Source organism: Mesoplodon bidens (genome assembly GCF_964165515.1).
Source record: "Mesoplodon bidens genome assembly, chromosome: 15".
Classification (NCBI taxonomy): Eukaryota; Metazoa; Chordata; class Mammalia; order Artiodactyla; family Ziphiidae; genus Mesoplodon; species Mesoplodon bidens.
In genome coordinates this window covers 86,347,519-86,373,427 of record NC_138171.1, presented here as the reverse complement: position 1 = coordinate 86,373,427, position 25,909 = coordinate 86,347,519, and the positions used below count along the sequence as shown (strand labels likewise).

The following is a 25,909-nucleotide window of genomic DNA, read 5'->3' as shown; positions in this document are numbered from 1 at the left end:
TGATCTCAAACTATGACAAAGGAATTACGTATCCTTCGACCTTAATCTCACATCATTTTCTTTGGAGATACACATGGATGCTCTGTAAGTTCTGAGATCAACGTTTCGGATTTTAGGGGCGGCTCTTTTATTTCAGGGGTCCTGCCTCTAGTGCTGAGGATGGGCTTGCGGCTCCACAACATTTAGGAGGAGGACACACTAGCACGCCGAGTCCCACTGTTGAACCTGCGTTTAGAGGTTCAGATGCTCCCATGATCAAGTCACCACAAGAAAACATCTTTGTCTTCCCTGACAGCAAAGTGACGGAAACGCCACAAACGGGGGGTCAGGAGACAGCAAAGAGGGGAGAGAACATCAGTTACCAAGGACAAAATAACTCACTAAAAGCAAATGAGTATTTAGACAAACCCGGAAGGTGCCCACCACGCGGCTCACAGGAAAGCTACCGCACCCGCTGGAGGGGTGAGGGTGCTGACCGAGCAGGGCAGAAAGGGGAGCAGCCGTCCTGCACGCCATGCTGCCCACACGACAGCCCGCACGGTGGGTCTGTCATCACCCTGGAGGCTGAGGGAGGAGGGGACACCGGAGGGGAAAGGGCGGAACACCATCGGCAGCACACAGGCCGCCGCCTGCTTCATAAATGTGCTCTATGGTCCTTCCAGGGACCCTCGTCCCCTCAGTCGCTCACAAACGTTTACTGAATGCCAACCGCACGCCAGGCACCCCTCTAGGAACCAGGGACCTAGCAGCAGAAACACGGGATGGTCCCTGCGTCCGCGAAACTTACATTCTAATGGGAGAGGCAAGCAGTTGCAAAAAGGGTGAAGTATCGGGTAGGGATAGGAGCTACGAAGAAGAGTAAGGCAGGGCGTGGGGCTGGGGAGTGCCGGTGGTGCAGCGTCCAGGGAAGGTCGTGTTTCAGCACAGACCTGAGTAAAGCCGGGAGCAGGACATGCGAGTGTCTGGAGGAGGAGCCTTCTAGGCAGAGGGCGCAGCAGGTGCAAAGGCCCTGTGGCAGGAGCAGCCTGGATATTTTCAAGGATGCCAGAGACGCCTCCAGACTGCTTTGGGTTCTGTTCCAAGTGTGAGAGGAGTCATTACGGAGTGATGTGGTTTAACATTTAAAAACATTATCCAGGTGGCTGCATAGGGAATAGGCCGTGGGAGGGCAGAGCAGAAGCTAGGGCTGGTGGGGAGGCCTGGCGAGGGTCCCAGCGGCTTAGATGTGCACCGTCTACCACATACCCTACTGTTCTCCTCTGCTCTGATCCGCATTCCGTCACACCCCTGCTCTCCTTTTCCCGGGCAAGCCACACCCTTTCCCTTACCCAGGGCTTTGTTGGCATGAATTTTCCTGCCCAGGATGCCCTTCCTCTCACTCCCCAGTTCAGTGAGTCCCTCTCCTTCTCAAGGCCCGTCCCCCCCCGCAGGGACGTTCCCGGCCTTGGTGAGCAGGAACCCCACAGCGCCGTGGACGTGCCCCTAAACCCCTCTTCCATCCTGGACTGGCCTGGCTTAATGTCTCTCTGTGTCCTGAGGGCCCACAGCTTGCTTGACACGGAACTGGTGATCAATAAAAGCGTGCTGAGATAATGATGAATGACTGAATGAATTATGAAAGTGTGAAACTATCCAAGTGTTTATTGGATGCTGCCATCACTTAGGAGTTTTAACTCAGTGCTGGGGCCTGGCCTGGCTTCGTGAAAACACGGACTCAATGACGCTTCTTGAGATCTCCGCACAGTCACTTGAACCAAAGTAAAGATACGTATTTTGAAATTAGTGAAATAAAACTGACTTACGTCGTCCAGAACGGCCTTCTTTTTCTGAAATAAGGAGATCAGTTATGAATTAACATGAGGATGAGTTTTCTGTGATACCGTACTCGTCCCTTGGTCCCTCCCCTGCCACAGCCAACGGCGACGGAACAGCAGAGTCGGGTACCCTCCCCTCGCCGACAGCCCCCTGCCCGCCACCCATACCCAAGGGGCTCCGCGAGAGGCTGATGGAGCTGATGCAGACCCGCCTGCAACAGCGAAGGAGGAAGCCAGTGGCCGTGACCGTGACCGGGAGGCGAATCACAGCTGAAGCCCAGGCCGCCACGAGGGTGTCTGCGGTTCCTGGCCGGCTGCGGGGCGAAGTGATTCGCAGGGACCACCGAGACGGGGTTGTGTCTTAGGCTCCATGTGAGGAAGCCCCTCCCCCAGCCAGAGCTGTCCTATAACATGCAGTGTCCTCTGTGGATGTCCTCAGAGCGGCTGGACACTGCCCACTGGTGATGTTACAAAGGGGACCCCCGTGCAGGGTCTGGGTCACTGACTCCCAAGTCTGACCAGTCATGAGAATCACGGGACGGCGGGGAACTTTCTCCAGTCCTGTCACGGTACCACGCTTAAGTACCACATCCTCATTCCTAGAAGATACGCACTGGAGTCTCATAACATCTAAAACTTGCTTCCAAACGGTTCTGGAAAAAACAGTACGTGCAGGAAAGAAAGGTGGCTAAACGTGCACTGTTGTTGAACCGAGGTGGTGGGCAAGAATTAGTACATCGCTGAATGTGCTAAATTCTTTCAACTTTCTATGTTTTGTAAATTTTCATAATCAGAGTTGGGAAGAAGCCATGATTAAAAAAAACCTCCACCGGCGGCTTTCTGGAGCTAAGATCTTACACTATTCGGGCAGGTGGGGAGCTCCAGTTTTTGTTTGTTTGTTCAGCTGGGGGAACAAGGGCCATGCTGCGTTCTATCAAACGGGGGGAGGGGCTCTTTTAGAGCCTTTCGTCGTCTCCTTTAACAGCTGCCGTCTCCACGAGCCCCATCATCTCCGCGAGCCCCCCCAGGAGCTGATGAGAGGAGCCCCACTCCTCCCCCAAGAGAGACCGCGGGACATCGCGGCTCCCGGTCTGTCGTGCGCAGCCTGCGGCCCCTGCTGCCCTACTCACCCCACCCCCGGGTCTGAGACCCCACGCGCAGCCCTGCTGTCCCGCCACCCACGCCGCTGTCCTCTGAGGAGCAGCCCCGAGGCAGGCTCTCCCTGTTCCTGACGAGACGGCCATCCCGGAAGCCCCAGCGAAGGGCTGCCGTGGGGCCCGGACCACCAGGGAGACCCCTAAGCTCAGTCCCGTGCTTGCAGGGGCGCCGCACCCACAGCCCACGTCCCTGGGACCCGTCGGGAGGTGACAGAGGCTTCCAGACCAGCCACTGCCCGGCCCGCGGCAGCCACCCCCCAGCGCGCCCACACGGGCTCCGGGCGCGGCCTTCCTCCCGCCCTCGCCGCCTGAGACCCCGGGTCTCCGGAGGCTATCTTCTGCGTCCCTGCGTTTTCCTATGTGTCTAGGGCGTCTGGCACGGAGCCCACCCGGCAGAGGGACGGAGGAAGGGCTGGCAAGTGAGGATGTGGGCAGCAGAGGGCCGGCGGGCGAGGGAACTCTCACCCGGTGCTGGTGCCCCTTCCACTGGCGCTGCAGGAGCCGGGCGGCGGCGTCTCTTCTCCCCTGGGAGCAGCCGGAGCGGGGCCGGGAGGAGCCCCCCTCGCTCGTGTCCAGCTCCGAGTCCATCTGGGAGGGACCGGGGGCTCGGGGCGCTTCCTGGGTCTGCAGGATGGGGGCAAAGAAGCCGGCCATCAGGCCAGGAGGCAGGATGTTAGGATGCGGGCAAAGCTTCTCAGACTAGACTCGAATTTAGAGGAAAAAAACCAGTGTCCACTCCGCTCAGCATGCCAGATGACAGAAAAAGTCTCTGGAGAACTAACACATTTGCTAGTAAATAGGGTGAAAGTCGGTTTTCGTTAACCCCGTAAACTCTGGGGGTAGCGCTCTCCCGCGAGGAGGAGAAGTAACGTGACCCGTGGCGTCATCAATAACCACGACGCACCTTCTGAGCTCAGTCACGTCAGTGCGTCAGTGCATCAATTATCTGCTTCCCGGGAGGTCCTTTTACCAGCTTCCTTTTCGTCTAATACTGGATTACAAAAATGGGACTTCTGAGATAAAAGGCAATAGATTCCTAGCTTGGTTTTTTGGTTTTCTGTTTGTTTGCTTGTTTGTTTGGCCGGACCCTGCGGCACATGGAACTTCCCGGACCAGGGATCGAACCTGTGCCCCCTGCAGTGGGAGTGCAGAGTCTTAACCACTGGACCGCCGGGGAAGACCCCTAGCTTGGGGGTCTTAAGGTAAAAGCAGAACCAGATGAATTGCACAGACAAAGCCTTTACTGCCAATTCCGGTGGACGTGGAAAATATTTTTTCTCCCTAAGGGAAAGCTTCAGGAATAAGCAGAAATATCCACATTCACGTGTGTCGGATGCCCCCCAGGGGTCAGGGCTGCCTGAGGCAGACAAGGTACGGGTCGGTCAGCACCGTGAGCACCCCACTGGGAAAGGAGCGTTGAGGAGACAAACGGCACAGCTCTGCCCGCCACACGCCGGGCGGTCAGCTGCCCGGTGCCGCAGCCACCTGGGGCCGACAGCGCGGGCGTTTGGGTAGGGAGGGGTCTCCTGAAAAGGGCCCATCGGGCAGGGTGGTCAATTTCCTGGATAGGAGGACAGTGACTCTGCAGGACTCAGAACATTATCTAAAGCACTGGAAAAGCCGCCAAGGAGATGCACCCATACGGTAACAGAGAAAGTCTACTTTCCTGAACAACGGAAGGGACTGAGGTGGACTCACACGTCCACCCCACGTGTGGCCAGCCGGACATGCGGGGTCAAGGGCACTGCACAACCCACGGGGCTCCAGCCAACACGCACCAGGAGAGCCACCTTTCCTTTGCCGGATCAGTCGGTGGCCTGGGGTTTGTCTCAACTTGTAACTGGAGAGAGACACGCTCGTCAGCTTCTCCACTTTCCCTTTTAGGGCTTTTCTCTTTCCCTTTTGGGCTGGGGTGAAAGTACATGTAGTGTCAGATGCTGAAAGATGAGGCCTTAAAACAGGACTCCAGCTAAATGAGAAAGCCTTGTCAGAGGGAGGCCCGTCTAGATTTAAAACGAAAACAAAAACCCAAACACTTTTCCGCTCTCAGCAGACAAGTCAATCCCGCACCTGGTACGCCCTCCCTCTCCTAGAGGCCAGTCCCCGTCAGGCTATTGGCTACCGAAACAGCAAGTCGCTTTCTGAAGCAACAGAACTTCTCGGCTAAAACGTGTGCCGGGTAAAGCCTGGCCATCCTGGTGGATTGGGCGTGTTACTCAGATCTGTAGCAAGGGTCGCAGAAGAGGGTGGCACGGCTGCCCATCTCAGTGTGCACCCACGCTGGACGCCCCGGCCAGGCTGGTCTTCCCTGTCACACACTCACACGACAGGCTCCTCTTGGGGCAAACTGCAGCCACAGGATTTTAATACCTCAGTTATTAGTTTTTTGTGTTAACAGATATAATTGCCATCTGGGGAATCCATTAATTGGAAAAAAAAGGATTAGCGAGGAGACACACTCTCGCCACTAGAAGTCCTATAGCATAGGCAGCACTGGGCCGACGGGGGCCAGAGGGCTCCCCTGGTTCAAGAAGGTGCTCAGGGAGGTGCCAGGGGAGTCCCCTGCCATCATGTCCATAGAAATGGAGGGAGCGAGGGGACAGGGAGGAGGGTCAGCCTAGACTCACCGTCTGCCTACCTGCCCACAGGCCCTGCGGAGGGAGCTGCGGCTCCCCAGTCCCCCAACCCCCGGCCTAGGGGTAGGGGCAGGGGCCGTGCCAGCCCCGGTGAGCGCCTTCCCGGCCGGCCCCTGTGTCAGTGCCAGACTCTGCAACTTACATTGAACCGCCCGGCTCGTCACTGAGAGTTCGGGCCTTCCCAAACTCCTTCTCACCTTCTAACGGCAACCCTTGTTGGATATTTAAACTTTTTACATATCTGAAGTTTGGGGAAGATCTTCACTCACCAGCTTAACTATCTGAGACGCGAACACTAGTTTGAAAAGTCAATTAACTGACAGTCAATTAGTCCAGAACTCCAGGATTCAATACACCCAATTTATAGAAATCGATTGTTTGATGGTAGAAGGAAAGTGGACTGTCAACATTGGATTCAGGTGAAACTCCGGGCACGGAGACAGTCAGAACCATAACGCATCAGCTCAGGGTCCTGCCATGCCGGACAGGAGGTAAAAACACAGACAACCCTACCTCAGGACTCATTTCCTCGGGATCCTCCTCCTCTCCTTTCTTACTTTCTTCCAGTTCTTGAAACTTCCTGGTGAGTGCTTGAATTTCCTCCCTAAAGTGGGAAGGGAAGAAAGTGACACCTTACTTGCCATGACGCTGTGTAAAATGTCTGTATGTGACAGGAGGGGTGGCGGCCTGCAGAGCTGGCAAGGATGCCCCCCCGGGAATGAGGTGGGTGCCCCGCCACCACCTGACTGCCCAGGAGCCGGCACTGCCCAGGGCGACCCCTCCGGACCCCACTCCTGACACATGGGAGGAACGGAAAAAATACCGACTGCGTGAACGATGCATGGCTATCTTTTGGGGTTTTTAACAAGCAAGGCGAATGGAAGGAAAAATGACTCATGTGCTTGCTACAGATTTTAAAGGCAAGGTAAAAATAATTCTTCACTGTATATCCGCCCGTTCTGATTTACTTTAATTCTAGGCTTCTGGCAAAGTCTAGTCACATTTATTCTGAAAATAAAATTTGGTATTCATTTCAGTAATCCGTGTCTTACTAATTATTCCGAGTGCTAAATATTTCTGCGCAGATTTCTAACCTACTTTTTTGGGCATTTCTTACTGAGATAACATTCATATAACCCCAAATTCACTGTTTAAAATACGCGATTCAGTGGTTCTCAGTGTAGTCACCACGCTGTGCAACGATCCTCACTATCTAACCCCGGAACGGTTCTGTCACCCCAAACACGAGCCCCTCACCTGCCACTCCCTCCTCTCCCCTCCCCCCCAGCAACCCCTAATCCACTGTCTTCTCTATTAATCGGCCCATTCCGGATATTTCCGAATTGCACAGTGTGCGGGCTTTTCTGTCTGCCTCTTTAGGGAGCATCGTGTTTCTGAGGCTCATCCACGTCGTGGCAGGTGTCAGACCTCATCCCTTTGTACGGATGTACTTCCGTTTTTACTCTCTTCACCAGCTGATGGACATTTGCCACGTGTCCACTTTTTATCTACGGTGGACAGAGGTCAATGAAGGAGGGTGGGAGGTCTTGTCTGGATCCAGGGTGTGGAACCAGGGCGCGTTCTGAGGCTGCTCGCAGCGGACGTGCTGGAGGAGGGTGCGGGCCGGGGAGCTGGCCGTGATGCCAGAGCGGCAAACACCGGCCCAACCGTGAGCAGCCTTTCCCCAGAGGTCGGATATTTACTCTGAAGGAAACAGCAAACCACGGGAGGACCTCAGGAGAGGAGCGATGTGATCGGGCTGGAGCTTTACGGGCCGCTCTTGATGGGCTGAGAGCGGATGGGCCGGGGTGGGCGGGGCTGGGGAAGAAGGCAGGGCCTGGGGCTGCGTGTCTTCTGACTTCGTCCACTCACCTCAAAGCCTCCTCTCTTTCTCTTCCGTCCTTCTCACCCTCCTTCATGTTTTCCAGCTCCTTCTCCAAGTCGGCCTTTGTCTGCAGTAGCTGCTTCACCTCCAGACTGAACGAGGGACCAGAGATATTTCAGCGTCATTAAAACAAAGGCTCACAGTGACCTGGGTCACCAGAGCAAGAAGAGCTTTCAGAAAAAGTAACGGTCCAACCTCCTTACTTATGCGTGGGTGAGGATGAAGAAAGGCCCTTCTCTGTAACTGCAGGGATCTACGAGCAGAGCCGCGGGCGCTCGGTTATTTACTGAGCACCTTCCGTGCGCGCCGCCAACGGACGGAGCAGGGCTACCGGATGAGGCGCAGGCCCTGTTCTCACGGCGTCACCGTCCCGCGGGGAGAGGCATTAACCCAGCGGTCACACAGTTGGGTGCCTAATCTGCTCCTGAGATGAGAGCTCCCAGGACCCGCCGTGGACCAGACGGTGATGCAGCCTGAGCTGAGGCCTCGAGGACAAGAGGCTACCCAGGCACCTCTACCCAAGCTTGCCTGTGCCCCACAGGTGATGCCTCGCTAAGGACGTGGCTTTAAAACGTTCCACTGCTCCCCGTGGTGGTGACCTCACGTGAATGAGATGCATCACCAGGAGTGTCACACGGTAAGGGCTCACTGAGTGGAAGTTATTATCGTGCCATGCGATGGCTTAAGAGATAATCAGAGATGCTATTTACCGTGCAAAATGACTGGCCTAATTTTTATAAAGAACCTAGCACATGGATGCACTACTAGGCTTCGACTGGAGGTGAAAAAGCAGGTGGAGTGGGAAGGGATTTGCCTTCTGCTGTGAACAGAAGGCAGCAGAGACAGGTCCTTCTCAGACCTAGACGTGCACATGAATCACCGGTGGGGGGGGTCTCATTAGATGCAGAGTCAGGTTCAGGAGATCTGGGCCAGGCCAAGGTAACCAGCCCCGGGTGGGCAGGGCCTGAGGGTCTGCATCTCTAACCAGCCCCCAGCTGACGCTGAGGCCGTTGGCTTCCTAGGCCACACTCTGAGTAGCAAGGTCTCAGAAACACCATCTCGGAAGATGCATGGGTTTAGCCTGCTCGCGACAGAACTGCAACTGGAGAAGCCGCACGTAAACAACGGGTGGAGGAGACAGGAGTGTTTTAAGGGAGCTACAGAGCGAGACACTAGAGAACAAAGGGTAAATGAGCAGAACCCTGAGGCTTCGCCTTCCACACTCTTATGGTCACACTGAATACTCCACACGCCACAGCACCTGTGTCTTGTTTGATGCACAGATTAGATGTTGTAAACATAGTACTGAATCTTTAAACCCTTCTGCAAGAGATCTGATGGATGGCCTATTATTTTACACGAATCAATCACAGTCAATTCTTCTCTAAAAAAGAATCTGGAAAGCCCTCTGGAATTCCGTGTAAAGAGATTAAATGGGACCCCCGTGCTTTTCGTGACGTAATACGGCCAATCAGTGTCTCCTTTTCCCCACTAAAGCTGCCTTCATTTCACAACTAAAACATCACAAGTTTTAGAATTGTATAAACATATCTGTGTGATGACTGCTATGAGCTGAGCCTTCCCCAAATCCCCAGAACAGCTCAAGTCCAGCAACTACACAAGTCACGGGAGCAGGACCTCTCCCGGAGGTGGCCGGGCGCCAGTCGTGCGGGACAACGTACTCTCGCTCCTGCAGCTGGGTGTGCAGGGCATTCCGCTCGCCCTTCAGGCTCTTCACAACCCCCCGCAGTCGCTCGCTCTCCTCCTGGCGGTCGGGGCGCGGCTGCCGGTGCATCGTGGAGCTGGACACCGAGTGAGCCGGCGGGGTAGACCTGACCACCTCTGAAGTGCGGGATTTGGGACTTTCCATCAAACTTATTTTCTGGAGGCAACACAGGTATCTGTTAGACGTTATTTCTTACTTTACTTTCCTAGGAAAGAGACAATGGCCAAGGGGAAACTCATCCCAAGCAAGGGAATGGGAAGAGCTCTGCGTGTGATCTGAGAAACCTGGGACGCTGACCGGGGACAATTCTGCTCCACCAGAGTCCTGGGGGTGATGGCAGGGCACCCCCCCGCCCCGAACTCTCTTCCTCTGGAGCAGGGAGCACGCAGACCCAGCCGGGATGGGGCAGGTGCGGTAATAGACAGCAGAGGGCACGGAAAGTGAAATCGTAAACTGCTTTTCTTCGTGCTCGTTTACCCTATTATTTCCCTAAGACGTCTGGAATTTTCAGCCTCTATGCTTTCACGCATCAAAGACGATCCAGCTCTGCCAGCTGGAGATGCTGAGAACCTTCAGGTTCCCGCTGATACCAGCATCTCTCCGAGTAGCAGAGCGCCGCCCCATGGGCTTCTGGACCACCTCTGGCTGCCCTTTCCTAACAAGCTTTATTCTTGAACTACCCACAATTTACAGACACTTCTTAAGTTTTCTGCTTTGTAAATACGTGAAATTATTTTTTTTTTATTGTTCCCCTCTAGGTTTACTCTGCTCAGCCAAATAACTGACAGCTCTAACTTGATGCTGTACCAGTACTCAAAAGGTAGGGACACTTCTGACCCATTTCAACAGAATCAGATTGACTACATTTGCAAATTCACATGGGGGATATGAGGAAACGTTAACTTCCTAACTTTCCTGGTTGGCAAAGTGCGGATGCACAGTTTTCTGTGAATTCAAATACTATATGAGTGGTGAGAAACACAGTCTGGTAAGTGACTGGCAGTAAAAAGCCCCCATGTGCACGGCAGGCTGGGTGTCTGAAAGGCTCTGGGATCCTATGCACCCAGCGACGGGTGCCCACGAGAGCCTGAGACGTTTCGATGTGTCGTGTGACCACGCTTTGCCGTCTGTGACACAAGGGACAGGCATGACATGCTCTTAGGTCTCGTCCGGACCCATAAGAGTCTCCTTTTGCCAGCGTGTCCGCATGCCGTCTGCAGACAGACGGCCACTGTTTACATGTTCAGCGCAACCCGACTCCCTGCGTAAGTCCCAGGAGCGGCGCTACGTCTGTCCCGGGTTCTAAGACCCGCTGATCTCGCACAGGCAGGTCCTGAGCAGGGGAGGTGCCGTGGCGGGACTCCACTCACTTTTTCCAGCTCTGCGATCCGCCGAAGCAGCCGGGGCTTGCTCCACTCCACAGAGCCTGATGGAACAGCGGGGTGTGACGGGCGCCCTTCGTACAGCTGTCCCCACGGGCCCCTTCAGCCCGGACCTCCCGTCTGGAGCACGGCCCGACGGCGTCCCCTCCACAGGCTGGCCCCAACGGCCGGCGGCCCCACGCCCGGCAGACCTGCGGTGCCGAGGGCAGCTCCACGGCTCACCGCGGCTTTACCGACACAAACGGTCGGGAGAGGGCTCAGTGTGGCCTTCTCTCCCAATTCCACCCCATCAGGCTCTGGCCTCACCAGCCTGCCAAGACAGCCCTTCTCCAGGTCACCAGCAAGTCCACTCCGCCACATCCCAGGCCCCGGCCTCGGTCCTAGCCCCCGGGCCACCAGCGTGTTCCCCAGCACCCACACGCTCCTGGCGGCCCCTCAAGCGGCTCAGCTGGTCCTCCCTCGCCCCACTCACTCGCTGGGTGACTGGACTCTCGCCGGGTCATCTGGTCCCCGACGGCCTCCAGGACCAGTCCTCCTGCGAGGGCCCCGCCCAACCCCCGACGCACTGACCTCCACCGGCCACCTACCCACCCCCCCGGCACGCTCGCTCCATGTCCCCCACCCCCGCCTGTCCTTTCAGTAGCCCCGACCCCCGTGTCCCTCACAGGCTGCACCCGCTCCCCACGTGCACCAGAGCCCGGCCACCTCTCGCCACTGCTGTGCCACCTGGGCCAGGCCACCAGCAGCCCCAGCAAGGCCCTTTCCTACATGGCGTCCACTCAGCACAGGAGCGGGGGGGGTCCTCGAGAGGCAAGGCAGACCCTCCCGGCCCTGCTCCAGCCCTCTGTCCCCTGAGTGGCCTGCAGGGCCCTGTCCTCCCCCGCCCTCCCCTCTGTGTCCATGGCCAGCACGTACGCAGGCTGGGCCCCCGGCCTCAGATGCGCCGGGACACTCGGGGGCTCTGCGCCTGCTGGTGCCCCCCCGGCCCCCCTTCTCCCCCCACCGCCGCGGCCCCCTGACCAGCGAGCGCTCTTACCACTTGGCTGGCACGTGACCTGCTGGCTTCTTGTCTTAGCAAGAGCGCCTTCACTGCCCTAGCTGTGTGTCTAGAATGGCGCCTGGCACTCAGCAGGCTCCTGCAGCTTTGGAACACACCTTGGAGCAGCGCTGCCCAGGGGTGTGCGGGGGAAGGAGGGCCACGAATCTCCTGCGGCCGCAGCCGCCCGCATCGTGGGGCCCCTCCTGGCGTCCCCACCCCCACCTCCCCCCTTGGCGGCTCTGGGGAGCGGGTACCCTTTATCTTGGAGGCAGTGGGGGAGTCGCTCAGCACGTGGTCCAGGTCTTCCTTCAGGCTCTGGTTCTCCTCCGTGAGCTCCTGGACGCTCCGGGATAAGCTCAGGAGGGCGCTGCTCATTTTTTTCTGCCTTTTAAGGACGATTTTCTTCTCCACTGGAGGCCTAGAAGGAACGAGACCAAGCGGCTAAGGTTTGGTGCCTGAACTGGTTTAGTACGCGTCCTAAGTGAGGGGTGCGCACTCAGCAGCCTGGGCGCTCAGCGTGGTTTCTGCTGATGAACGTTTGCGATTAACAGGGAACAAGCAGACTGCTATTCGTTCTTCTCATCAGCGAGCCTGTGTAACAAAATACCGTGTTCAGTCATTAGCAATGGACGTTAAACAGGATCTCTAAAGAACTTGTGGAGATGTATTTTCTTTGTTGCTCCATAAGTCCTTAGATATAGGTTTTTTTTCTTTTTTTTTTTTTAAAGAAGATGTTGGGGGTAGGAGTTTTATTAATTATTATTATTTTTATTTTTTATTTTTGCTGTTTGGGTCTTCGTTCCTGTGCGAGGGCTTTCTCTAGTTGTGGCAAGCGGGGGCCCCTCTTCATCGCAGTGCGCGGGCCTCTCACTATCGCGGCTTCTATTGTTGCAGGGCACAGGCTCCAGACGTGCAGGCTCAGTAGTTGTGGCGCACGGGCCTAGTTGCTCCGCGGCACGTAGGATCCTCCCAGACCAGGGCTTGAGCCCATGTCCCCTGCATTAGCAGGCAGATTCTCAACCACTGTGCCACCAGGGAAGTTCCGACCAGCCCTCATTTTAAACTACTAGGAGGAAAGGAAAAAAGGGAAGACCATGCCTGGCACATCGTAAATGCTCAATAAATGTCAGTAATTCACTGCAGAGGCTGGTGACACAACCAAATCTAAGATGAGGGATCCCTCCTTTCCTAATTTGTTGAAAGCCTGAGATCACCTGGGAAAGGGACAAGGGAAAATCCACGAGATAAGGAAACTTTGATGTCTCTCCTAATAAATTTATTCGGCAAGATGAACTTGTGCTTGGTACTAAATGTCTTCCGAAAAGGAAGATCTGCTTTGAGAAATAGTGTCTTCTAAGTCTAAGCTGGAAGCTGTGAAGTAGGACGAACAATGAAAGCCCAGAGCACCGACTGTGCTGATAGCGGCAGCACATGGCAACTGTGAGGGCACGTCTGTAACATCCCAAAGGGAAACATGCCAGCTCTGAACATGAGTAACGTGGGCGCAGGCGCCAAAGGCAGGGCAGTGTCTGCAGGCTCCACATAAGGCCTACCCTGCTCTGAAAGCAGTTTAACATGAAAACAACATAGGAAACGTGGCTCCCAAGCAGAGGCTCATACTTCTTTCCTGTCGTTTCAGAGCTTGCCAGGAGAGTCTGGAGACGATGAATCTGTAAACACCAAATTAAAATGCATTTAATACAAAATGAAAAAACTGCGATGATTCCTGATTTCTGCCCAGTGGCAGGAAGTGAGCACTAAGTTGCTGATTTGTGTTCAAGTTAAGATGAACTAGAAGAGGGCCCCTCAGTGCAGCTGGCCCCCCACCCTCCGACCCCGACCCCCGCCCCAGGCAGGAGGGCCCGCACCTCCTGGTAATACGTCTCCATGGCGATCCTCATCTCCTCCAAGTTAGTGGTCTTCATATCAGTCTGCAGTTTGCTAAAAACCCAAGTGCAGAGTTGACATGGCAGTGCCAGCATTCCCGGGCAGAGCAAGAGGAAGCTTGTTTCCCGGAACATGGGAGAAGGATGGGCTTTGGAAGAGAACCGGGCTGGGAAGCGAAGCCTGAGCCGGCCCTCAGCTGGCCGTGGCCTTGCACAAGGCCGAGGAGAGAATTCTCACACCTACAGGGCCCTTCCTTGTTGGACCTGCCCCTTTCCAGGGTGAGGTAACCGACCCCCGGCGGATATTCTTTGCTAACAAGGGCCAATCTTTAAAAACCGCAGTAATTGTGAAGAAAGACCTCAGGGTTAGACTGGACAAGTCATCTTTGGGGAAGGTGGGGGGAGTGGTTCTTTAAAGGAAAGAGAATCATTTTTTTCAAGTTGTATTGTCTGTATAATTCTCCTTGTTCTCAACACTCAACAGACTTTAGGGAAAAGGCTCTAACAGAGAAATGAAAGTAAAGTTACAGAGTTCAGGATTCTGAGACACAGAAGAAATCAGCAAATGATAAAAATTTTAAAGTTGACGATTCCAGCAAGAAACAAAGGACGGGGGTTCTATTGTATAAAGAGGATACAACAGAAAGTGAAAACTCAGATTTCCTTAAGTAAACTCAAACACAGCGAGGAAAGGCTCTCCTCTGTGATAAAACAGCAGGAAAGGAGTCCGCGTTGCTGCCCTAAAAACAGCACTGGGGGGGGGCGGCTTCCCTGGTGGCGCAGTGGTTGAGAGTCCGCCTGCCCATGCAGGGGACACGGGTTCGTGCCCCGGTCCAAGAGGATCCCACATGCCGCGGAGTGGCTGGGCCCGTGAGCCATGGCTGCTGAGCCTGCGCGTCCGGAGCCTGTGCTCCGCAACGGGAGAGGCCACAACAGTGAGAGGCCCGCGTACCGCAAAAAAAAACCCCAAAGGGGCTTCCCTGGTGGCGCAGTGGTTGAGAGTCTGCCTGCCGATGCAGGGGACGTGGGTTCGTGCCCCGGTCCGGGAGGATCCCACATGCCGCGGAGCGGCTGGGCCCGTGAGCCATGGCCGCTGAGCCTGCGCGTCCGGAGCCTGTGCTCCGCAACGGGAGAGGCCGCGACAGTGAGAGGCCCGCGCACCGTGATGAAGAGTGGCCCCCGCTTGCCACAACTAGAGAAAGCCCTCGCACAGAAACGAAGACCCAACACAGCAAAAAATAATAATAATAATAATAATAATAATAATAATTAATAAACTCCTACCCCCAACATCTTTAAAAAAAAAAAAAAAAAAAAAAAAAAAAAAAAAAAAAAAAAAAAAAAAAACCCCAAAAAAAATAAAGAAACCCAGCACCAGGATAGTGTGTGACAGCGAGAGAAGCAGGTAGGGGAGATGCCCAAGTGTTAAGGGCTCGTATCAAGGTCTATACAATTCATACTGGAGATGAAAAGTGACCACAGAAGACTGAGGAGAGAAAGCACTTCTTCAGTGGAACAGGAGCAGGAAAAGAGGAAAGGGGAACACTGTTCCTTAGGGACGGGTGGAAGAGGCGCGGCTGTTCACGCTCCTGTTTTGGTGAAAGGCGATGCTGGACGCAGACGTGGGGGCGGCAGGGTGGGAACGGAAGCTGGAGCCGAGGGCACAGCGAGTGTGGACGCGGAGCCGAAGGCAGGCCAGGTGCGCGCCCAGCGGGCCCCTCCCGAGCCTGGGCCACCCCCCCACCGACCCCGGCCGGCCCCCCAGGGCTCCGTACTCGATAGTGTGGTCCTTCTCCTTGCACTGCTGCTCCAGCTTGAGAATCCTCTGCTTCAGCCCACGGATCACCTGCCAAGGCAACACGACGCGTCAAGCTGACATCTCTGCGGCCGTGGCCTCGCCCTCCCCCTCCCGCCAGCGGCTCAGCAGGCCCCGTTCCCCGGCCTGCTGACCCGGCGGCACCTGCACAGCCTCCTGCCAGAGCGCCCTCGTACTGAGCTGTCCTCCCCATCAGTGCTGACGTCTCTTCTAGACTCAGCTGGAGAGACAGGGCCAGGCTGTCCTGCCCGCTCAGAGCAGAGGGGCCGGTGAGTGGGGCCACGGGGCATGTACCCGCTCAAAAGGTGCCACCATCCCCTCCACCCCATTCCACAGCCACCCTCTGGAGGAAGGACAGGACGCTGCACGGTGACCTTCGAGGAAGCCACCTCAGTCCCTGGATGCAAAACTCACCAAGCCTAGCCTGCCCAGGACACCCCAGTCCCCAGCACGTCCCTGGGAGGGAGCGGGCCTGGAGGAGGCCGGGCAGCCGGACAGAGGCCTTGAGACGCCCTTCCATCTCGATGCCTCCTGCTCCCTGTTCATGGGGCACTTTGGGAGATAACACCCTGTATTCCCCAAAGAACATCCCTTCCTTTCTTTTTGAAGAGTCAAACAACTTTTTAACTGGATTTTACGGTAATTTTTAATTATACTAGTAATACATGAATACATTTTCTTGAAAAAAATTATAGATGACACTATACCCTTTGAGCTGACCCGTCAACTAAATACTGTTATCAACTTCCTGTGTATTCTCTAGGCCTTATTACACGCGCACACACGTGTGCACAGCCCCTGAAAGTCTGGCATTTCGCTGTTGTTGACACAAATGGTGCCCCCCCCACGTCACTCTGCAGCTTGTTCTTTTCACTCAATAGGCCGTCTTGGGGATCTGTCCCCGCTAGTTATTACAGATCAATGTTATTCTAGTTACCCGTTCCTCTACTGATAGATGCTTAATTTGTAACCCACTTTTGCTATTACAGAAACCCCAGGCCGCTCCTCCTTGGGTACACGGGCAAGTGTTTCTTGAGGGCAGATGATGTCAAGCAGAAATGTTCAGTCACAGGACACAGCCACTTTGAAGGGTGATTTGGCAAAGGGTAGTGGAGTGAAAACTGCACGTACCCTATGATCTAGAATTTTTACTTTTAATCAACTTTAATTAAAAAAAAAAGGGGGGGACTTCCCTGGTGGTCCGGTGGTTGAGACTCCGCGCTTCCACTGTAGGGGGTGCAGGATTGATCCCTGGTCAGAGAACTAGGATCCCGCATGCCGCGAGACAGGGCCCAAATAAATAAATAAATACAATATTTAAAACAAAAAACTCCCCAAAAAACAAAAAAAACCCAGGGAGCTCCCTGGTGGTCCAGTGGTTAGGACTCGCTGTGGCCTGGGTTCAATCCCTGGTCGGGGAACTAAGATCCTGGAAGCTGTGCGACGTGGCCAAAAAAACAAAAACAAAAAAGCAAACACAAAAATAACTCCACACAGCAACAGAACAAAAATACAAAGAGCCCTTTCTCTATAAAAACATCCATTACTTACAGAATTCAACATCCTCACCCAAATTAACCATGTAGACATTTCTGAACATAGCTGTGCTGTTTTATATTTTTTGAAAATTTCTTTCCGGGGAATTCCCTGGCGGTCAAGTGGTTGGGATTCTGCACTTCCACTGCAGGGGGCACAGGTTTGATCCCTGGTTGGGGAACTAAGATCCTGCAATCCACGCAGCGAGGCCAAAAAAAAAAAAAAAAATTTTTCCTGAAGATGTTTTGTTATAGTGGTATTCTAATTTGAGTGGCTCCTCCTCAATTTCCCCCCAAATTGGGCAGCTGTAAATATCTTGTGCCAACAGCCTTTAGTACTGGATTTTTTTCTCAAGAGCATTGTTAGACACATGGTGGGCGCAGTGTTACAGACCGTGGCTCCCGCACGGTCACGCCACCCCGGTCTTCAGGGCCGACGGCCACTCACTATGAACCCAACTTGGGCAAATCCCTTAACCTCAGTTTCCTGATTTTAAAAATGGGGATTGAAGTCCCTATTACAAAAAAATCAAACAAGATTTTGTACATGCAAACTGTACAACTATACAGTGTTTAAGAGTGGCTATTATTTAAAAACTATTTCTTGTGAAAAACACGTTGATTCGTTCTCAAGCACTTAAGTATTTACTTTGTGCTCTTTCAGGCACAGAACTAGGCTGTGATCATTTACTCAGAACAGACTGCCTTTATTCTTTAAACATTAGTACAGGTTCTTTGCATATTCTGGATAAAAACAGTTTGATTGATCGATCATGTCTTCCCCCCTCACCCATTATATACTGATCCATTTTCCATTATAGTCTTATGGGTTTTTATTATAAATTTTATGTTATCAAACCCATTATTAATTTCATCATTGGTGTGATTTGTGTTCAATAATCTCAAAATTGGATCCTTTCCAGTTTTCTTTTAGCGTATCAGATTTTTTTTAAAAATGTACTTCCTTGACTCATGTGAGGTTTATTGTGATACATTTTTCTCCAACTGCTGTAGTTTATTGCCATAGCATTAATCATAATGGCTCCATTTTCCGTAATTTTGTTTCATTCAATCTGTTATGTATTATTACATAACATACAAGAGGGGTTTGTATGTGTTTTAAGGTCTAATTCTATTTCTGCTTTGTTTCTCTGTCTTAAATCAGTATCACTTGTTAAGCTTGATGTGTGTTTTTTAGGTGTGATGGGGTAAGTCCCCCATTGTGACTACCTTTTTCTACAGTGTATTTCCGGCCTTGGTGCTAAGCCTGCTCAGCCTCCCTCCCACTCCCACTAAGAGTCCCCCCAGCATCTTCTTGTAATCCCTACGGCTCCGTGGAGTAGGGTTTCAGGAAGTCCCGAGCCCTTCCCCTAATCTGCTCCTCCTCTGGTATGAGTGCTGTAGAGAAAAGGCATCTCTCTAAAGGCTGTTTTGAAGGTAAGATTCCAGTGGACAGGTTACCTGTTTTGCTGGAGATTATACTCACCCAGCCAGTATCAGGCCTTTTCTCTGCCAGCGTCCGAACATAATCCGGGCCCTGTGGTAAGTAGATTGAGGAATGAAGACAAGACGTGGTCTAGCCCACCCCCCCCCCCCACCGTTGGCCTGCTGAGAGGAGCCAGCGACGCCCCACACCTGCCTTGGGGCACCGCCATGCAGGGCCAGGAACTTACTCGGAACGGATCCAAAAGCTGCTCTATCTGCCGGTCCTTTCTGCTGTTTTCCTCTTCTAAGCGCCGAAGCTTTGTTCTCATCAGATTCACGTTGCTTTTTTGCATGTGTAATGACTGAAGGAAAGAAGGACCACACACACACACACACACACACACACACACACACACACACATCCCGGTGAAACACTGAGTTGGAGAGGTGTTTCACAAGCTGCCTGGTTCCCAATCAGGGCGTCGCGTGTGCAGTGGGTGAGGGAGGTCTGGACGTCACAGTGAAGGCTGGGCCGGGGAGTAAATACCCCATTAGGTGCAGGGCTACCCAGGCAACTAGGAACTCTGCCCCACACAATGCCAGCAGCACCCCTGCCACAGACAAATGCTGCTCCGCCAGTCGATACTGCCAGCAGCACTTCTGGAAGGTGCCCATGTGACACGCTCGCCTCCACGTCCATGTGACAAAGCCCATGTTCTTCACACACCACATACCATCGTAGTCTTATGTCCATTTAAAATTCTTATCCTCAACTAAGGCTCAGCTGGTTGGAGCAGTGGTTCCCAAATGTATAGCTGTGGATGAACTTTTCACCAGTCTGTGGTGAACTTAGGGGGAAGACTGTCAGTTTTTCATAAAACTAAGTTTGTTCAGTTTTTACCACTCTCCTGTATTTTGAAATTATGCCCTTCCTATTATTTCGGACATATATAGTTCTTTTATGAAATGGTGATGGTAGGGTATTTTTAAAGTTTGTTTTCAACGTCCTCACTTGAAAAAGCTTTTCCCACGTTACCAAGGGCTTTCCCGCTTAAAGTCAACAGAGAACAGAGGGAAACACTACCTTCTTCAGCTCAATGATCTCGTCATACATGTCCTCCTTCTCTCTGTAGACAGGGGTCCCAGGAACATAACCTGCAGGGAGACACACAACCCTCTGAAAAGACTGTCTGCAAAGTAGAAGGAATTCTTGGCCATACCTTAAGGGAAACCTGGAAGTTAATGAAATTATCCTTTTTTTTTTTACTTCTTTCCCCAGAAGTAAGGAAACCGAAACTGGTATTGATATAGAAAGAAGAAGCAAGGGAAAACTAAAAGATGTGAACACGGGGCTTAATTATAGTAAAAGGATTAACGGAGGGGGTCAAAAGGAGAAGTGCTGTCTTTAGATTTTAAACAGCAAACAGATAAAAAGACAAACAAACACAAACGTGGTCATGTCATCATGCAGATGACGACAGCACCCAGTCCGATGTCGAACGGTAGGTACAGTGTACACTGCTCTCTGCTTCCATGTGATCCCTAACGGGTCAGGACTCAAACACACCAGGCTGAAACAGCACTGCCAGCTAGCAGTGTGGCAAGGTGACCATCCCTGGCACCAGGACAAGGTTCCTCTGTGCTTCCCACGGGGCCAGGGCCGACAAGCAAAGCAGTAAAGCTGAGAGAGGAAGCACATGGGTAAGACCAGATAGGAAGACAGAAACATGAAAACCAACCGATTCTTTTTGGTGAGATCTGGGGGTTTTATTATCCTTGCAGTTTTCATTTCTGAGATTGTTTATACAACAAATTTAAATACAACTCTAAGTTTAGGGAGATAGGCACCACTGAAGCCCGGGACGATGTCTCTGTCCACATCGGGAAAGCCGCTTTCTAGGAGGGCAGGATGGACTTTCAGGGGTCACTGTCCTCAGGACACTCTGACTGAGGGAGCCCCAGATCTCACTTTGTCAGAGCATACCCACCAATCCCCATGCCCTTCCACTCTGCTTTTCCTCAGTCGTGGCTGTGTCACCATCAACGTGCTCACAGTGGCTGGCAGAACGCCTGAGATTTGACCTCTGCATTCTTTCAGCTCCGGTCAAATAGTCAGGGGTGTTGCTGGCGGTGGGGGGGGGCGGCGCGGTTGGTCCATGCACACTCCAAGGTGAGGTCTGATTTCAGGGCTGGGGTCAGACTTCCTGGTTTCAACGTGCATGGATTTAATATGACAGGTACAAGCAGAGACAACGTAAGGCACTGCTTCTAATTATCAGTCTTCAGGGTTGAAGAAAGCTTAGGGAGACCAGTGGTGTGTGAGAAACGTCCAGCCACCGGCCCTCAAAATAAACAAAGCCCTGATGAGTGGCGTTTGCCCACTCCCGCGGTGTGCGTATCCCCGGCACACCCAATCTCAAGCTGCCGGTGTGACATGGGACAGCTCACATAACTCCTCAAGCCAGCAGGAGCAGCTCCAACACACGACTGCCCGCAGTGCCCAGACAAGCCAGGACCCAGGCGGCAAACGTCAGGAACCACACCACATGCTGCGTAAGAGACATGAGGCGCGATGTCTTTGAGAAGATCAAAACCAGTGCGGCTCAAACGAGTCGTATTAAACGCCCTATGCCAAGTCACCACCCGAGATTCCTAAGACGCTCCCCTTGAGCAGGAAGGGTTTCTCCCGGGCGACCACATACCTTGCTTTGCGCTTCCCAGACACAGCTTCTGGGGGGTTAAGGACATTCGGCTCCCGAGAGGCACGCTGCCCACTGTCCTCAGAGACCTCCAGGAGGCCACTTTCCTCGGCTTACAGTGATAAGGTGACTCTAAAAAGCCAATGTGTGGTTTTAGAGGTGCAAAGTATCAATGCCTGCTCAACATATGTGCTTCAGAGAGACAAAAATGATAAAGCAAAAGATTCACAAGGGCATGACCACCCCAGAGGAACACATTCTGACAAAAATTTAAACTATAGTTATGATTTGTAGGTATACTTACGTTTGTTTTTTACTTTTTATTATAGGGAAATAACGGGACATTTATTTTAAAATATGAATCTAAAATTCTACCAATATTACAGTCCTTAAATTCCCATTCAATTTTTTCAGATGCGTATGTGTTTTTATACAGCTGCAGTCATAGTGCACACACAATTTTGTATCCTTTATACTTAACACTGTAAATATTTTTTCATGTTGCTGTCAATACATAGCGTGCAAGTAATAATATTTGGAACTTGATATGCAAAACGGCTAGAAGAAATGAGAAAAAAATTATATTTTTCGAGGGCATTTTTGATTTTGTCATCAAAACAACAGAAAGGTTTTAAAATTATATTTTAATCTGGAATCTTACCTCTAATTATGTGAAATAGAGATTATGCAAACTTATGCAAAACCAAGCTATTCATAAAACATGCTTATATTTCTTAAATACCAAAGAAATTTATATCTGTAGAAGGTCCTGGGATTCTAAATCTAATACATTTAATTTTTAAAATTTCTAAGATTTTTCCATGGCTTCAGAATTTATGGAAAATTTCCCATTATTGTTTAGGGGGAAGGAGTAAAGACACATTGGACCCTGAGGCATTTCCACTCATCCAGGACCACTGTGCTCCACTTCCAGGATACGTGGAAGGCCTTCCAAACTTTACACATGCATCTAAGTGCTCATTTATGAAAGTAAATTAGTGATCGGAAAACACCCACTAACGACATTTCCCTCCTAAATGTATGGGATTTATCGATAAGTAATAAGGATTCCCAAACATGTACACCTATGGATAGAGCTGCGAAGGAAGAAGAAAAAAGGCAGCAGGCGGTGGAAACCTGTCGGCGTGGAAGGACCAGAAACTGGCCGCCTCAGAGCACTGTGAGGCCCGAAAATCTCAGAGCGTGGGTAGCTGCAAACCCACGTGGCCCCGGACTGGGCAGTGAAGAGAACCACTTATGAAGTGAACGGGACAGGCTTGATTCCTTCTGTCACGGCCCGGAAATAAGACAGGCGCACACCTATTAAGGGAGTGTTAGGAGGGCAGGCTGGGGGTGTCCCAGGGAGGGGACACAGAGCATCCTGTCGCAGTGTCCATGTTGGATGAGCAAGGTACCTGGGGTCAGCACTGGTGCGGGGACAGGCGTCAGGCATGGCCGGGGGAGAGCACGGTGGGGGGCGGGCAGGGCCAGAGCCACTGAGCCACAGAGCACACCTCTTTGGGGGTTTTAATGCTTTGGGGGTTCTGGCCATCCTAAATTACGTGAAACACAATTCTGACATTTATAGAAATCGAGATAAAAGTAATTTGATTACTAGCATTTTCAACACTTGAAATGCTTGACGTCCGGCAAGAATAATGAGAGATGTCTCACATTTGCCTTAGGTACTTTCTAGACAAGAAGGACTGAAACAAAATGGTCTGAAAAGAGAAGGTTTAAAACACAAACACCCATACTTTCACTTTATATCAATTCTCAATTTTCTCCACGGAAGGAGAGCCAGGACCTGCAAAATCCAGATTGCTAGATGGTTTGTTTCTAATGCTTTATCTGTTTGTAATATAAAACATGCTTTCTTCTCTTTGCAGGAATTTATCTTTCTGATTATGTTGTTCCTGGGCTAATATGAAAGTTCACTTGTATTCTCTGAGTGTGTCATATATAAGACAGTATGTTTCAAATACTTATGTATATAAGAAATGTAAGCATACACATATTGTACATACGCACATAGATAATAAGTCAGGCAAGGCCACAGGCTTGTGGGCAGCAAAAGGAAGCCAATCTAGGATTTGGTTTGTCACAAAGGCCTCGGGAAACATAAAATTCAGCATAGCACCCAGATGAACAGCTCTGTGTTTCGAGGAATAAATCCTGCGTTTTCTTCACTTTGGCAGCGCTGGGAAGCGTATGGCGACTTGAGAAAGAGAACATGAAAGGCCGAGAAGCACTGTGTGTGTTGGGAGGGAGGAGGGGGGCTCAATGGGACAGTGACAGCTCAGGACCTCAGCCCTCGCTGGGCCTCCTCCCGCTGGGACGCCTGCGGGGGGCGGTGACCCCGGGAGTGAGCGCCTGAGGTCCCAACACGAAACGGGGACAAGTGGCAGAAGGGTCGTGCCTCAGTGACCCTACGGGTTCAGAGAAGAAAGCGGTCCTGATCTTCCTCGCAGGACACTGGGGAAGGAGGGCTTCCAACCACCATTTTCTGAGTTAAACTGTGGAAACTTGAGGGACGGGGGCCTGGTCATACTTACTCGGCGATGTAGGGGGAGGTCTGTGGAAACTCTTCCTTTTTGCTTTCTGAAAGGAAGAAGAAACGATGGAAAGCAGGTTGAGCCTTCTCGACCAGCCCAAGCGGTCCCAACCCGGAAGCGCCAGTGCGTTCAGAATGGGCGGGGCCGGTAGATTCACTGGCCAAAGCGGAGTGCAAGCAAAGGAGGGAACAGGACACAGGGAGGTGCCCCCGACACAGGAGCAGCAGCCCAGCCTGCGTCCAGCAGAGACGGAGGTGCACGCACTCAGATCCGCCCTGAAGGTACCACCAGCGGTCCCCACGCCCCGCTGGAGCACGGGGCTGTGACTGTCCGCAGGGGGGACTCAGCAAGATGAAACCTGAGAGTGAGGCCGAGGGGAAGGTGCAGCAGGAGTGGCCCTCCTGGAACCCGGGGGCCCCTTCCATGCCTTCTTCCCCGATCTGCTTCACACCGGACAGCGGTGTGAAGTGTTCCCTGCCAGCGGGAACACTGAAGTGCTCCGTGCAGGCTGACTTTCCCCCAGGAGATTGGTCCGGATCCCTCCTCCTCCCGGGAGCATCTTGGGCCCGTGCCCCCAGTGTCGTGGAGGGAACACTCTTAGCTCTGCAGAGGTCCTGCGCCTCAGACGACAGGCCCAGGATGCTGCCCCTGGAGTCCCCAGAGCTGCGGTGGGGCGTGCTGGGGCCGCCTTCCCCCAGGGCTACGTGCTGCGGTTAGGCTAGAATTTCTTTTTTTTGCGGTACGCGGGCCTCTCCCTGTTGTGGCCTCTCCCGTCGCGGAGCACAGGCTCCGGACGCGCAGGCTCAGCGGCCATGGCTCACGGGCCCAGCCGCTCTGCGGCATGTGGGATCTTCCCGGACCAGGGCACGAACCCGTGTCCCCTGCATCGGCAGGCGGACTCTCAACCACTGCGCCACCAGGGAAGCCCTGGGCTAGAATTTATCTGCTGGGAGGCGAGCCCCTGCCAAGGTCTCCTTTCTCACACCTCAGCCTCCGACTGCATCACGGAGCTCTGCTTCCGCCCCCGCACCCCCGTTACGTGTCAGGACTGGGGGGCTGGGGGCGGGGGGAGTGCAGGCCCAAACCAGATGCAGGATAGGAACTTGTCATCAGCCTCAGAAGTACTCAGCTCACGATTCACTTCTGGGTAAAAGTTTTAAAATTATAATCTAAGTTATTCAAATCCACCAGAGGGCTTGGAGCTTTTCAAACTCGGAGCAGCATTTGGAATTTGTGACGGGGCGCTAAACACAGCATCTGTGGGAGGCTGCATGGGGAAACCGGGGCAGGCACGCCTCCCCTCCCCCGAGAGCTCACCGTCTCTGAGTCAGAGTCGAAGGTTATTGCAGACAGGCTGTCATCCCCCTGGAGGAAGAGATGCAAACAGTGGAAGCTTCAGGCGCCAGCTTGGCTCCACAGTCACCCTGACAGAGTGGGAGCAGCCGGGCCCACCCATCCAACTCAGAGCTTCGGTCCACAACACCCACAGCAGGAGGAGCCAGTCTGTCCCGTCGCATCCGAAGCAACGGGTGGGGACACAGAACAAAACTCTGCCGGTGTGGATTGATTGCAAACAGGTATAAGGGCCTTTTCTGGGTAACAGAAGTGTTCTAAAACTCGATTGTGGTGGATTGCACAGCTCTGTAAATTAACTAAAAATAATTGAATTGTATACTTAAAATGGATGTATTTTATGGTATGTAAAGTATACTTCGATAAAGTGTTTTTAAAATCTCTGTAAAGATTTGCAAGAACAAGTAACAATGAGTAGCTCTGGAAAGGAAACATAGGTGCCTGGGGAACAGGAGAGGGAAGACACTTTATCATATACTCTTTTATATATTTTTAATTTTGTACCATGTATTATCAGTTTAAGAAATGAGAATAAACAAAACAAAAACTTACAAAAAACAAAACAAAACAAAACAAAACTCTACCGTCCCCACCCCTCTAGGTGGTCACAAACCACCGAGGTGGGATAGGGAGGGTGGGAGGGAGGGAGACGCAAGAGGGAAGAGCTATGGGAACATATGTATATGTATAACTGATTCACTTAGTTATAAAGCAGAAACTAACACACCATTGTAAAGCAATTATACTCCAGTAAAGATGTTTAAAAAAAAACCCAAACAAACCAAAACTCTGCTGGCAGGGCTGCTCCAGGCCTGTCAGTCTAGCGACACCATCTCCACAGAATTGACAAATGCTTCTTTTTTTTTTTTTTAATTTAATTGAAGTATAGTTGGTTTACAATACTGTGTTAGTTTCAGCTGTACAGCAGTGATTCAGTTACATATATACATATTTCAGATTCTTTTCATTATAGGCTATTACAAGATACTGAATATAGTTCC

At 52.4% G+C, this 25,909-nt stretch overlaps 1 protein-coding gene across 1 annotated transcript in view; it reads right to left on the bottom strand.

Moving 5' to 3' along the window:
• Positions 1–25,909, bottom strand: part of IQCE (IQ motif containing E) — a 39,044-nt gene that overhangs the window by 6,675 nt on the left and 6,460 nt on the right. The window contains exons 2-17 of the mRNA XM_081255448.1: positions 24,873–24,920; positions 23,556–23,601; positions 21,004–21,132; positions 19,386–19,456; positions 18,550–18,663; positions 18,363–18,413; positions 15,301–15,371; positions 13,508–13,580; positions 13,260–13,309; positions 11,894–12,057; positions 10,589–10,644; positions 9,175–9,374; positions 7,480–7,584; positions 6,121–6,211; positions 3,437–3,595; positions 1,803–1,826 (exon numbers count right to left, since the gene is read on the bottom strand). Coding sequence (XP_081111574.1) covers positions 1,803–1,826; positions 3,437–3,595; positions 6,121–6,211; positions 7,480–7,584; positions 9,175–9,374; positions 10,589–10,644; positions 11,894–12,057; positions 13,260–13,309; positions 13,508–13,580; positions 15,301–15,371; positions 18,363–18,413; positions 18,550–18,663; positions 19,386–19,456; positions 21,004–21,132; positions 23,556–23,601; positions 24,873–24,920 — 1,452 coding nt within the window. The remainder of the gene's footprint in view (positions 1–1,802; positions 1,827–3,436; positions 3,596–6,120; positions 6,212–7,479; positions 7,585–9,174; positions 9,375–10,588; positions 10,645–11,893; positions 12,058–13,259; positions 13,310–13,507; positions 13,581–15,300; positions 15,372–18,362; positions 18,414–18,549; positions 18,664–19,385; positions 19,457–21,003; positions 21,133–23,555; positions 23,602–24,872; positions 24,921–25,909) is intronic.